General features: G+C 34.9%; 1 protein-coding gene across 1 annotated transcript in view; it reads right to left on the reverse strand.

Moving 5' to 3' along the window:
• The window catches only part of SLC35F5 (solute carrier family 35 member F5), a 49,254-nt gene that overhangs the window by 21,173 nt on the left and 12,451 nt on the right, over positions 1–15,630 (reverse strand). Inside the window, exons 7-10 of the mRNA XM_049773575.1 lie at positions 14,385–14,575; positions 7,059–7,140; positions 5,894–5,981; positions 2,842–2,906 (exon numbers count right to left, since the gene is read on the reverse strand). Of these exons, the coding sequence (XP_049629532.1) occupies positions 2,842–2,906; positions 5,894–5,981; positions 7,059–7,140; positions 14,385–14,575 (426 nt within the window). The remainder of the gene's footprint in view (positions 1–2,841; positions 2,907–5,893; positions 5,982–7,058; positions 7,141–14,384; positions 14,576–15,630) is intronic.

A 15,630-nucleotide genomic window follows, 5' to 3' on the forward strand; every position in this document is an offset into this window, starting at 1 on the left:
TCAATACTGATTAAAATCAAGAACATAGAAACTGAAATATAAATTTTAATATTCTAAAATATATTCATAATACATTATAAGAAATATTCTCCTTATTTTCTCTAAAAAAGATTTAAGACCTCTAAACATCTAAATTACCAACTCATCATATTCAAATTTTAATCTATTATCCAGAAGTATAATGATTTGCTAAATTATCTCTATTACTATGATTTCATTTTAGAGACCTCACCCAGTTGTACATGGGAGATCTGGAGCCTTTCTCAATGATGCTTGGCCTGCAGGTTGATGCTTCAACTGCCAGCAGTGCTCTGGAGTCACCAGGGCCACATACAGTAGGGCTTGGGGGAATCACTAACAGCTAGTGGTTGCTTAAGGAATCATAAAGTGTTGATGACAGAAGTCATGATCTGTTACATGCTAGGCATACACTAGACTTAAGTTGTTCCCAACTCTATATTTTTTTAAATATCATTTCAAAACAAGATGTTATTTTTATTTTTTTAATATATTGAATCACCATGAACTACAAAACTAAAAAGTTTTGAACTGAAATTCAGGTCTATAATGTTCCAATATCAATTGCTTTACCAATGAAACCAGTTTCCCTTCAGTCCTCCAGCCTCCCTGGTAGATACATTTCCTTTTCATCATTCTCCTATTGTTCTCTTCCCTAACTTATCCCTCCACATTCTCTCCCCAGTGGCAAGTGTTCCACTGAAGACCAGTTCTCTTTTGCTCTTTGTTTCTACTGCCTTGAGCATCCTTCTGCACCTTAAAGAAAATGATGCCAAGAATACAATAGCTCATAGATTGGAAGAAATTATTTGTTCATCACTCATCCAATAAAGGGTTAATATCGAAAATATATAAAACATTAGTAGAATTCTACAAAAAAAATACCCAACCCTATCAATAAAGGAGAAGAAATGAACAGAAATTTACTCAAAGAAGAAATACAAAAAGACATGTGAAAAATGAGATATCACCACCTCACACCTGAGACTGGCAATCATCAAAAAGAAGAACCACCAGTGTTGGAGAAAATGTGAAGGAAAAGGGCGCTTAATGCTGAAGTGAAATATAGCAGGTAAGGAGCTTGTCTTACATGTCGTCAATTACAGTATAACCTTTGAACCTTTGCTTGTTGTGATTGGCTCACTGTGGTACATACAGTTGCAGTACAGGAACGTTCTAACGTCTGATACAGTGAATATAGGCCTAAACCCATGCTTTAACTGCAAAATTAGGGGGTCGTCTTATACGCCGGAAAATACAGTATATACTATTTTACTGCTTAGATTATATCCATAGAGTTATTTTAGGTGATCAGTGGGTAATAACCAAGGAGAATGTAGGAAATATTAGGTTATTCAATAAACTTCAAATAGCCTACCAAAGTATTTAGAGGAAAACCATTAAGCAAGGTTATGAATGTAGGATATATAAAGAAATTTTGTAAGAAAATATGAAATGCTCAAAGGCAATAAAACTAATATTATTTATAAAATAGCAAATGAAAGCCTGTCTACAAATTTCACACACACACAAACACACAAATATATACTATTTTATATATATACTATTTTACTACTTTACTGCTTACTATTTTACTGTTTAGATTATATCCATAGAGTTATTTTAGGTGATAAGAGGTAAGGCAGTTCAAAACATAGCTCAGCAGGTAATAACCAAGGAGAGTGTAGTAAATATTAGGTTATTCAATAAACTCCAAATACCAAAGTATTCAGAGAAAAACCATTAATCAAGGTTATGACTGTACCTTAGGTTTTGTTATTTCTAAGCAATGGATTAGTTATTTTCACCATAGTTAACTGTTAAAAGGCAAGAACCAAAATGCCAATTATAACAGAAACAATTAATGGCTTTATTATACTTGAACAACCTGTCAGACATTAAAATTAAGGTCACAAATTGACATATGTCCCTCCTGATATTAAAGAACTTAGCAGGACACAGCATCACTTCCATACCAAAATACAGAATAAAAATTCCATTCTAAAAAAAATATAGGTATCCCTATGTTGAGAAACAATCTATAAAATTATGAACAGTATTATTTTTTTAAAAGATTGAGAAATACTTGCAGTTAAAGGAAAACTAGAGGGGCATAATAATAACATATACGCAATTTTGGAACAGAAGAAGAACATTAGTTGAAATATGGGAAAATGTAAAAGTAATCTACAGAGAAGGTATTAGTATAGCCCAGTGGTCGGCAAGCCGCGGCTTGCAAGCCACATGTGGCTCTTTATACTTTTTTTTGGGGGGGGGGGCTACACCCAGCTCAGGGGTTACTCCTGGCTGTCTGCTCAGAAATAGCTCCTGGCAGGCACGGGGGACCATATGGGACGATTCGAACCAACCACCTTTGGTCCTGGATCGGCTGCTTGCAAGGCAAACGCCGCTGTGCTATCTCTCCGGGCCCTCTTTACACTTTTTTATGTGGCTCTTCTATGTGCCGGGCGGCCGCTCCAGAAGTCAGGACTCTGCTCCTAGCCTCTGTCAGTGCGCGCCCTGTGTGGCTCTCAAAATAAATTTCAATCGTGGTTTTGGCAAGATCTGGCTCAGTTGATAAAAAGTTTGCCCACCACTGGTATAGCGAATATTAATTCCTGTTTTTATAGTTATATATGTAATTAATAAAGAATAGAAATGAAAGCTATGAAGAACTAAATTAATTTTTTGAGAGTTTATTTCAAATGAAGTGTTTTATTAGAAAGAACTTGTTTGTGCATACCCTTTGTGTTTGTGCATGCACATGATCCATGAGAGTAGCAAACATTCTCAATTACTGAAAGAATGTGATCAAATTCTTACCTATTGTATCTCTTCCAGCAGATTTTCCAGAACTGGATAGATTTACCAGCACAACTCCTCCAATACTGAAGAACAACAACCATTAGTGGCAAATAAAATAATAAAAATTCCTTAAAAGAGCTAATCATAAGTATAAAAGTGATTTGCAAGTGATCAAGACTAATCTCACATCTGGGTAAAAATGTCAAAGAATTTAGTTATTTAACTAATATCTAATAATTTAATGAGAATAATTAAGCGCCATATTCATATCATGCTATATTCATATGAAACAGTATAAACCAAAATGCAAAATGTTTATCTTATACAGATCTTATTATTATTACTATGACTTCCAATATCATTCTATATATGAGATAAAAAGGCAAAAATAGAAGAAACAATGAATTCAATCCAAAGCATACAAATGGGATTGAAACACAGTTGGTTTCTAGAGTTTAACCCGTTTTACTTGCTACCATTTTTCAATTAAGATTAAACATTTTTTCATTCTTTTCTAGTCTTCTGGAGCTAATTATATATAATATATATACACACATTAGTCATTTACATTGATAATACTTAATTTTATTAAATATTGTATTATTCCTTGTTATTGAAGAAACCTAAATTAACAATAATGCTGGTCTTAAATACTTAAAATAATATATTTTAATAGTTTAGAAAATAAGACTAGATTAAGGATGTAGAAATTAAAGACAATTTATATATTACTGAGTTAAATAGAAGACTATAGCCATGGAAAAGACTGATATAATTTCTGTCCTCATGAAGCTTGTCTATTTCCATGCATTTTATAAGATATATTTTCCAAAAGGATGAAAACTAACTTAATAAAAGACCAGCCTAATTATATAGCTTAACAGGCAGAAAATCCAAGTACCATTAAGAAAATATAAAGATTATTTTTCCCTTTTAAAATTATGCCATCTTAGGTCAAATCTCGTCATTATGAAATACTCATACCCTTAAAATAGATCATTTTATTGTATATTCAAGTCAGTGTTGAAATTTAAATGCAGTAATTTTTTTCAGGAAAATATATTTATTGGACACCTTTACAAAAATATTTAGGCACATAATTGTCCTGTTTATGTCACCTGATTTACATTATTTCAATTTTAGGTACCTTTTAAAAACACTAAAGGTAAATAGAATCTGTATTGAGAAAATATCGTGATAGGCCAACATTTGTGGTCATCAGCAAAGAAACATTATGAACAAAATAAAACATTATGAACAAAATAAAATGTCTCTAAAGACATTTTTGGAGACAATAAATCTAACCAGTAGATTCCTTAAAAAACATTTTCAAAACACAAAGATAAAAAACATATTAGAAGATGTGTCACCATGACAATGTGACACTTGAACAGTGAGGACAGAAGCCAGTGATGGCAACAGAGGCCCATGAAGGAAATGCCAGTCCAAAAGGAGCTTCCAGAAGTGATCAACCTGGGGTATTTTGCTTTGTTTTGGGGCCACACACAGCCCTGTCCAAGTGCTCAGAGCTGACTCCAGGCTCTGTGCTCTGAGAAATCATATGTTTCTCGGGAAATCATATGTTTTGCCAAGATTGAACTCAGGTTGACCGCATGCAAACCCCGTGCCTTAACTCCTGTCCTATTTCCCTAGTTCAACATGGACATTTTTAACTAAACTGCCATCCTGAAGTGTTATCGTTGTATTGGGGCCACTCTCAGAAATGCTCAAAGGTTACTCCTGGTTCCCAGGAGTGCTCAGGGATCACTCCTGGTGGGCTCCAAGGGAACGTAAGGGATGAAATGCAGTAATTATTTTTAAGCTCACAAAAATACGAGGAACCAGATGTTTTCATTTTATTTAAATAATAGTTCTGAAAACAGATAAATAAACTCAACATCTATTGTATATCACTATGTGAATCACTCCAGAGGTATAACTAATTTAATTCTCAGAGACAAATTCTATAAAATATTCCTTTAAGAATTCTCAATATTCAGATGAGAAAACTTACAGACAATAAAGAAACTTGTCTAACATCTTATGACTAGTAATAATTACAGGAAGTATAGTTCAAAGTTACACTCTATTTTATCTCTAAACTGCCAAATGAGAATTTTTTAAATTACTAGAATGGATTTTCTTTTATAATTTTTTCCATATGGACAGAGATATAATAGAAGTTCAAGGTGTTTCCTTGAATATGGCTGAACTTGATTCAAACCCCACTACTGCAGGGTCCCGTAGGCACCACCAGCAACAGCTCCTAAGCATTGGCAAGTATGGCTCAGCTCCCTTCTTTCTAAATAAAAGACTGTTTCCATGTCAAGTTATTTTGGGCATATGCTATGAGATTCATACTTGCACCCACCTGACTGCTTAAAAATCACTCTTGCTAAGGCTCAGAGGCACTATATGCAGTGCCTGGGACTGAAATGGGCTTCTTATATGCAATGCATGTTCTCTAACCTGGCTTACATTCCAATAGGGAAAATAAGCTAAGCACAAAGTTAACTAAAAATAAACTATTCAAATATATTTAAATTAAATTATTTTATTAAAATATTGATATTATGCAGTCATATAAAATTGCAAAGTGGGTCATATTGAAATAATTGACTGATCACCTAAGGATAAAACAATCAGAGAAGATTGTATGTTCTGTTTTGAGAAGTGAAAACTAAAATTAAAACAAAACAGGCAACTTGTTATGGGAAGAAAACAAAAACTAAACGATTTTTGTTTTGTCTAAAGGCTACACTTTGATTATTACTGTGTAGCTCAGGGATCACTCAGGTGGTGCTGAGGATTTGAACCAGGCTAAACAGGATACAAGGTAAGTGCCCTGTAGACTCTCTTCGGTCCAAAACTGTCTTTGTTTTATTCCCTCTACTTTCCGCCAGGAAAATTTGGTAAAATAGTTCAAGGATATGATGCAAAGCTGAACAGTATGTCATTTTTTTTTATCCTCACCTTTGTTTGGCTATATAAACTATCCTATATCACTACCCAAATTTCTTAAACATAACATTCTAAGCATAATGAACTAGTTAAAAATCTAGACTCCTACCTTAAAATCACAGCTAATAGTTTGGAAAGAGTAAATCTATCTCCACTGTTACTTGGAAACACTGCAGCAAGAATTAAAGTAAATAGTCCTAAGAAAGAAGGAAAGTTAAAAAACAGATTAGCTAAAATAACTGTCAAAATTATGTATTACCAAATCATTTAAATAACAAATTATACCTAACTTTCAAAAAGATGTTATCATTTATTTAAAACTAGGGTAAGAAAAAAATTGTAGTTACTTAGGCTGAAAAGTTTAAAAATGATACACAAAAAGCTTCCAAACATTTATTTCAACAATACATATCAAGTATAGTGTTATTTACTTTAAACAAATAAGACTACTAAATTAAGCAATTCAAATAACATGCTGACCTTATCTTTTAGTTTTTGTTTTGTTTTTTTTGGACCACACCCAGTGACACTCAGAGGTTACTCCTGGCTATGCACTCAGAAATTGCTCCTGGCTCAGGGGACCATATGGGAAGCTACGGATAGAACCAAGGTCACCCTGGAATCGGCCACGTGCAAGGCAAATGCCCTATCAGTGTGCTATCACTCTGGCCCCTGCTGACCTTACTTTAAGCATGTGAGCTTAGTTATTTTTATAGCCTCAGAAAGGCTTTTATATTCCAGATATGGGTGGTGATTCAATTTTAAAAATACTTTTCATGAGACAAATTATAGTTATGACAGAGCAATTACACTTATTCAAAGAGCCTAGAAAAATCTTCAGAAAGGATATGTGAAAGGAAAAACAATAATAGTCAATAAAAATCTTACCACATTGTTTCATAAAAAATACTAAAAATATTTGAAGAAAAATAAATAGCATAGGCTATGTATGAAACTATGAAGTTAAGAAATAGTGCGGGGCCAGAGCAATAGTACAGTATGTAGAGCACTTGCCTTGCACATGGATGACCTGGGTCCAATCCCTAGTACCCCACAGAGTTCCCCAAACATAGCACGGAGTAATTCCCAAATACAGAACTGAGAGTAAGCCCTATACATCATGGATTTAACTCCAAACAAAACAAAACAAAAACCATTCAACATTCTAGTGTACATTCAAATGAAATATAATTCATAAGATTTAAATGCATATACACACATACGTAAAAACTAAATCTGATTTATAATGCAGAATTGGGAGACAAATTTCTTACCAGAAGTTGAAGACAAAATATTAACTATAGCAACCTGTGTGTCTGAAAGTGCTTCTTGATATGACAAATTTGCCAAAAACCACTAAAAAATAGAAAACAAAGAGAAACCCAATGAATGCGATACTTAAATTTGCCACTATATAGTGTTCACCATTTCCCTCCTAAATTCTGCTAGAAGAGATTTTAAAAGCTCCCTTGTTACACACACACACACACACACACACACACACACCAAAAAAGTCATTTATGATCATTTCTAAGATGTTTGCTATCCAATAAATTAAAAAGTAAAGGATGAAGAGATATAGCTTGGTGGACAGTGATCTTCTGGCACTGCATAACCCCCACCAGTACAATGGTGGCCCCTAGGACCACTGGGATCAACTTGAACTGTTCAGAGTAGTTGCCCAAGTACAGCTGAAAGTGGCCCCTGGATCCCTAAAAACTGCTTGAGAGGCAATCAATAGCAGACAACAAAAAATATTTTTAATTACTGGTTCAAAATAAGCATTTAGCAGTTTTATGGGGGAGAAAGGCTCACACCCAATAGTACTGAGGCATCACTCTTGACTTGGCACTCAAGAATCACTTCTGGCAGGGCTCAGAGGACTATATGAGGTGCTAGAGTTCAGCACAGAACCTGGATTCAGCTCAGAATATTGAACACCAAATACCTATCTCATTGAACAAACAAGCACCTTGCCTGGTGTACTTTTTCTCCAGCTCCTACGTTTGTTTTTAATAAGGCGGAATTGAATACCAAACATTTCTTGAATATCAAACATACGGAGTAGTAAACATGTCAAACAAATACCAAATTCAAAATTTGCTTTATCCATGCTAGCACTAAATTAAGTTCATTTAAATCAAATTTAAGTTGGGGAAAATCTCAAACATAAAAAGAAATAGCAGGGTAAGAATTCAATTGAATAATAATATCTTGTTAACAGTTAGCTTAAGTTAATTGGATAATAAACTATATTCATTTGGGAAATTTTACAATGTACAAAAAGTTGGGGTTTTGTCTATATACAGCCGTTTCTTTGATCCTTAGTTTGGAAAATATATATACATATATGCATATATGTATAAATATGTATAATGTATGTATATATATATATATATATATATATATATATATATATATATATATATATATATATATATATAGTCTTATAACATAACAATAGGAGTTCTCCAGCAATGAAAATTTTCCTTTCTTCATTTTTGCTCATCTTTTTGTTGTTTTGTTGTTTTGGGGGGCCCACACTCAGTGACGCTCAGGGGTTACTCCTGGCTCTGCACTCAAAAATCACCCCAGGGGCCAGAGCCGTGACGCAAGCACATGCTAGCCTAGGACGGACCTCGGTTCAATCCCCTGGTGTCCCATATGTTCCCCAAGCCAGGAGCGATTTCTGAGTACACAGCCAGGAGTAACCCCTTAGTGTCACCATATGTGGCCATAAAAACAAAAATGAGAGAGAGAGAGAGAGAGAGAGAGAGAGAGAGAGAGAGAGAGAGAGAGAGAGAGAGAGAGAGAGAGAGAGAGAGAGAGAAATAAAAGAAATCGTCCCTGGCTTGGGGGACCTTATGGGACACCAGGGGGTCAAACCACAGTCCATACTAGGTTAACCGCCTGCAAGGAACACACCTTAACACTTGCGCCACCACTTTGGCCCATAAACTATAATATTCTTATACTACCAATCCTGCAACTACTTCAATCTAGAAAACATAAAATAAAACTCCCTTTAGATAGTCTGGAATATATGTGTCTCCAAAGTTTACTTATTTTCTCTAATATCAGATACTATAATGTATATTACCAGAAATCAGCATTATTCTGTGTTTGGACACTTGAGTTATTTCAAAATATGCTACAAACACATTATAGAACAAAGCTCCAGGTGCATAAGTGCCAGTAATTTATATGCTATGATGCAAACTGCCAAGTCAATCAATTAAACTACTTGCCTATTACTTAAATAGAATGAACAGATAATCTCATTTCCTAAAGAATGACTCCTCTATTAAGGAAAGGACATATCTTGATCTCTTTCAGAACTTGTGTAGTTAAGCGATTAGTATAAGTATTAACATTTACATTTCAAGGAAGCATCATAAATGCTTAATCAGACATGACTACTAGAAAGTAGCAGATTGCTATTTAGTCTGTGGACTGAAATCATGGCAAAATGATTCTCATTCCAGGACCAAAGAGATATAAAAGTGGATAAGGCACTTGCCTTGCACACAATTGACCTATGCACCAATTGACTAAGCCTTAGCAACAGCTTTCAAAAAAAAAAAAAGTGTCTTATTCCATCTGGCAGACTTTTTAGATCACTTCACTTGGTTATCAAAATAAGAAAATGATGTGGCATCTGATGAGGACAATATCCAACACAGAAGGCATCAAAAGTCAGAAGCTGCTTAAAGTGAAGTGTCAGAAAACTGGACTTTATCTTTTGGAGATTGTCTGCAAGGGTAGATAGCACTTAAAATGATTGCTTTCTTGACCTACTTTCCTTAAAAATTTAACACTTAAGGAACTGGAGAACTAATATGGAAAGTGGGGAATTTGCCTAGCACTCAGCTAACCTGGGTTCAAACCCTGGCAACCCATATGGTCTGTTGAGTCCTACAGAAGAGGGCAGAGCAAGAGTAAGCACTGAGCAGTGTGTGTAGCACCTCCCAAAAATAAAATTTAATACTTAAATTACGTTTAATTTCTAAGTATCTATCTTATTGAATACTACTAAAACAAAATAACAAAATTGTTAAAAATCACAGGGGCTAGAGAGACATTACAGCAGGTAAGGTGCTTTTTTTATGTACCTAACCAGGTTCCATCCCTGACAGCCAATAGGGTCCCCTGAACCAGCCAGCAGTGTCCCTGAACACAGAGCCAGGAGTAAGACCTGAGCACAGCTGAGTATGGCCAAAAAAAAAAAAAAATAGTTGAAGAAAGTCACTCAGATGACAGATATTTAGTTATCATAAAAGTTGATCAATAGTTCTACCATATTTCCAGAAATACATTCCTACTCTCCATCTTTCCTAGAGTCCATTTTGTGACTCTCAAAACAAAAGTATTCTTATTACAAAAAGGACTCTCAATTAACACTATTAAAAATCATCCTATTTAAAAGAAAAAAAAAGGGAAAAAATCTCTCTACAAGTTTTCCTTCATTAGTCCAGAACTTCGGACAATCACATATTAAAAATTAATATTTAATTATTCCATGAGTTATTACCCCTTTATAAAATTATTAAAAATCCAATGTAAACAAAATTATATGTTACAGAAAAAAATTAAACATGAATTAAAGATATTCAAGACAACTGGCAAACAGAGCAATCAATTACTCCTTTTGATTTGAACTATCCAATACCATTTAGTAAATGGTACTTTGGTATTTGGTAAATGAGTAAGTAAAATGTTGTTAGTCTAAATTGTGATATTTAAAAATTGAAATTAAAGGGGCTGCAGAGATAATGCAGAGACTAAGACACTTGTCGTGCATGCAGCAGATGCCAAGTCAATCTCTGGCACAATATATAGATCCCACAGCACCACCAGAAGTGGCCCCTGAATCAACAGTAGTCCCTCAGCACCACTGGGTCTGGACCAAAACCAAGTTTTTAAAATCTGAAATAAGACAAAGCTGAAATATAATGGAAGAATCTCATAGATACATATTTTTTTCCTATTTGCAGCAACATACACTAAAATACTTATTAAAACAGTTTCACTTGTTTCTTCTTCTCTAGAAGACTTAAAAATGTATTTATGTCCTGCATTTGAGTCTCTCATTCTGTTACTGAACTGTACTATTCTAAGCCTCCTTATCTAAGCCTCTATTTTGCAAGAAGATTTCTGGGAGCCAGAGCTAGAGTTGCTATGCCTTGCTGGCAGCAGCCACTTGAAGCAGGACCACATTTGTGGGCCCTCTTACTAAACTGCTTGCTGGTCAGTGCTCACAGGTCATCAATGGATGGATGAATAAACAGAATAGGATCAACAGTGAAAAATTAAGCTTGTAAAAATGAGAAAATGCCAATATGCTACAAGAATGACACCTTGAAGACATGATGCTAAATGAAGTATGCCAGTAACAAAATAAAATTACTATAAGCACTCCTCTAAGTCTTTCTAGCAGTCAAAATCAGAGACAAAAATGTGGAATGACTGTCAGAAGCTGGGAAGAGTCAAGGAGCATTAGTATTTACTGGATATGAGTTTCAGTTTCTCAAGAAGAAAAAGGTTTCGTTGAAGGACAGTGATAATGACTGCAGGATGTGCAAAAATAGACTGAATGATACTGAACTATTCATTTAAAACTATTTATTTTTGTTTTGCTTTGCCGGGTTCAGTTTTAAAGGCATAACCAACAGTGCTTGGGGGCACCTCCTGGCATGGTGTTCAGGGATCACTCCCTGTGACACTCAGGGGAATAAGCAGTGGCAACACTGAATCTGAGAGTTCTGGATGCAAAGTATTCACTCTATCCAGTCCTATATGTTATCTCCTCAGCTCCAATAAGGTCATTTTAATGATATATTTTACCACAATTGTCTTTAAGAAGTTGTACATAGTTATGCCTTATAAAAGAACCAATATAATCTTTCAGTTTTGAGCTTGCAAAAAACTAGCTTCACCTAATACAAAGAGATATTACTTTTTAAGAAGAGTAGGCAATGTTACTTTGGTTTCCCTTTTTTGCTAGCCAGTTTACTTGGAAACCAGCTATTACCTGAAGTGATTTTTCTACCTTTAAATTTTCTAATACCTTCATCCCATTCCCTAGCCAGCTTTTCTACCACATTACTCTTTAATCTGCCTCTTATCATTTTGCCTTCCCTAAAACTTTTACCTGTGCTTCTGTTATGCCTCACCTGAAATATCCTTTGAAAGCCAAACAGCATAATTAATAATATTAGTCCAATCTTATACTCATTAAAAGCAAACAGCTTCACAACTAAAAAGTATAATCCCAATAGATAAACCTTTATATATAGATGCATAATTATTGTACTACCTAATATTTGATTTTCACAATAAAATATATTAATCAGATTATTATTTATTGCTTGAGGTTCCACATGCAAATGATGGAGAAAATGGGTTCTATTTTCTGAATAAGTATGAGGCAAACTAACATTGTATGAGCCAATGTTTAAATATATTCACCATAAACTTAAATATAAAAAGCTCATTAAGTAACCATGATTTGGTTAATTCCATACACACATATAAATATGTAATATTTGTAATTACATATATATTAATTTAAATTAAATGTTTATTTTCAGGAACCAGAGCAATAGCAGAGCAGTAGGGCATTTGCCTTGCACGCAGATGACCTAAAACGGATCTGGGTTCAATCACCAGCATCCCATATAGTCCCCCGAGCCTGTCAGGAGTAATTTTTGAGTGTAGAGCCAGATGTAACTCCTGAGCAGCCTGGATATGATCCCAAAACCTAAAAAAAAAAATGTTTATTTTCAATATATAAACACAGGTATGTTTATATATTGAAATTTATTTTTATTTATTTCTGGTTCTTTGGGCCACATTCAGGGATATTCAGGGATCGCTTCTGGCAGGCTAGGACGACCACTAGGAATGCCAGGGATCAAATTTGGGCTGGTCTCATGGATGGCAAGAGTCCTATCATTTTGGCCCCTAAAATTTATTTTTAATATTAAACTTTAATAGTAAACTTCAGGATCTTTTCTTATTTGTTTTTTTGGGCCACGCTCAGCAATGCTCTGGCTTACTCCTAGCTTGCTGTCAGGGAATCACTTCTGGCAGGGCTCAGGAATTACTTGGAGTGTCAGAGATTAGCCCTGGAGTCAGGTGCAAACAAGGCAAGCACCTTGCCTATTGTACTCTTTGACCTCTAAACTTAAGAATTCCACAAGTCTCATTATATGTTTTTAATTCTAATTTTGTTCCAAATATTTTAATTACTACCTATGTGAAACATTAAGCATTTTTAAGTTTCCATACTAAAATAAAAGATAGGGCCAGAGAGATAGTACAGGGGATAAGGGATGTGTCTTACACATAGCTACTGAGTATCATTGCTGAGGCTAGCAATGGAGACTCCAAAAAGCAGTGGGATGATTCCTGGCACTACATGGTCTCCCAACATCACTAGGGGTTCCCCAGCACTGTAGCAACAACCTCTTCAAGTCCTTAAGTTGAACGGCTAGCCTGATTGGTCAAAAGTTGCTGGAAGGGGTCCCAGGTATCTCCTGAGCATCACTTGAGAAGCTCCCTCTAAGTAAAATAATAGGTACTAGTAGTAATGTCAAATTAAATTCAGGAGAAATATTTGATATGAGTACATTCTAAAATATATGACCACATTTACATGAATATAAGTTTGCAAAATGAAGCAATCTGCATATATTGAGTATTAGAGCAACAGTACTTCAGGTAGAGCACCTGCCTTGCACAAGGCAAAACCTGGATTTGATCCCTGGCATCTAATAAGACCTCTAAAACCTGCCAGAAGTACTGTATTTTTCACTCTATAAGATGCACCTGACCATAACACACACATTGTTTTTATATGAGGAAAACAAGTAAAAATATTCTAAAGCAAATGGTGTATTAAAATATTTAATAAACACAACACAAGACACCATCAGGAGATGATGGCTGGGAACAATCAGCCTGCGAGGCCACCGGTCCACAATATACCAGTCCACAACTGGTTAAACACATTCACCTAAGTCTTTTATTTACATCAGAAAATAAAAAACACTTTTTAAATACTTTTTCATTAACATTAAAAAAAATAAAAGTCCCAGTACAAATCAAATAGCCTATATGTGACAGTGAAAGTGCATTAAATTGATTTTATGTGGTATGTCTGCGCAATAAATGGGCCTAACACTGCAATGTCATGTGTTTAGTATATGCTCTCCTCCCCGCACTCAGGCTTTAGTTGCAGGAGGAATTCACTCCATAAGATGCACAGATATTTTTCCCCATCTTTGGGGGGGGGGGGAGGGCAACGTGTGTCTTATGGTATGAAAAATACGGTTAAAGCTGAGTGCAGAGCAGACATGGCCAAAATTTTAAAACAATTAACACATATAGAAAACTCTTGCCTATATATTCCTAGCCACTGTATATATATATAGCATAGTATAAAAGAAAACAATACAATATTCTGACCATGAGGAAATACCAGCCTCTAGATATATGAGTAGTTGCAGCATTATTTACAAGCTAATACAACCTAAATATTTTTGCACTTTAGTGACATGTTCCAGAACTCAAATTCCAAACATATTTATAAAACTTACCACAAAGCAAAAGAAAAAGCTAATTTTTGCTACTTGAGTTGCAGTTAGTTTCCCCACAGTTTTGAATAATGATTCTTGATCTTTCACAGTAGGATACGACATGCGTGACAGCTTAGCTTCCAAAGCATGGCTTGATGGAAGCTGTCGAATCTCCATGATGTTACTGAACCTGACACGAGACTTCTTGGGAGCTTAAAAAAACCATAACAAAAATCACTGAATATTTCCACTTATATTAACAAAATTCACACATGTAAATTACAGAGCATATATTACTAAATATACCTATAATTAGACTTGCAGTCAACAATGAGCCAATTATATTACCCATGATAGTTTTGCTTATTCAAAAGACTTAACAGGTTAAAGGTCTTCATTTATAAATAAAGCTTTGATGGGGCAGAGCAGTAGTGTTTGCCATGCATGTGGCTGACCTGAGGTTCGATCCCTTGCATCCCTTATGGTCCCCGAGCCTGCCAAGAGCATTTGATGAGCACTGAACCAGGATTAACCCCTGAGCACTACTAGATGTGATCTAAATCCCTCCCAAAAAAGATTCGAAAAAGTGACACTAATACTCAAATGGGCTTTGAAGTATGTATACAACTGCTTAATCATTTAAGCATTTAATTAAAAATTGAACTTGGATATTTTCCTTCATACTCTTACAATTTATGAAATTGGCCAAACATGCAGCAAGTTCTTCTATAAGTCCACTTATTGTACAGTTACATTATGGATAAATAAATATAGTACTTATTTTGAAGCTGTCATTATTAATTAGAAGAACCAGAAACACTGCTGCACTTTTGTAATCAAGATTCTTAACTATAGAGAATATTATTTACTGAAAATATCTACAAAATTAATGAAACTACAGATTTTAATAGAATTATTATTATTTTAATAAACTTCTATGCATACCTTTGGATGACAGATTATAGGTCAAATATTAAGCCATGGATCAAAAGAATGATGAAGGTGACCCCAGTACCCAATGAATCACTGAGTCTGAGGTCAGGTTAAAAATTACTGTGATATTGGGCACCAGAGCAATAAAACAGCATTTGTCTTGCATGCAGCCTACCAGCATCCCATATGGTCCCCCAAGCGTACCAGGAATAATTTTTGAGCACAGACCCAAGAATAACCTGAGCACCACTGGTGTGGCCCAAAAAACCAACCTCCCCTCCCTGTAACAAGGGCAAAAGGAATGGAAAAAGTAAAAAAGGCTTGCAACAGATGT

Source organism: Suncus etruscus, chromosome 5 (genome assembly GCF_024139225.1).
Source record: "Suncus etruscus isolate mSunEtr1 chromosome 5, mSunEtr1.pri.cur, whole genome shotgun sequence".
Classification (NCBI taxonomy): Eukaryota; Metazoa; Chordata; class Mammalia; order Eulipotyphla; family Soricidae; genus Suncus; species Suncus etruscus.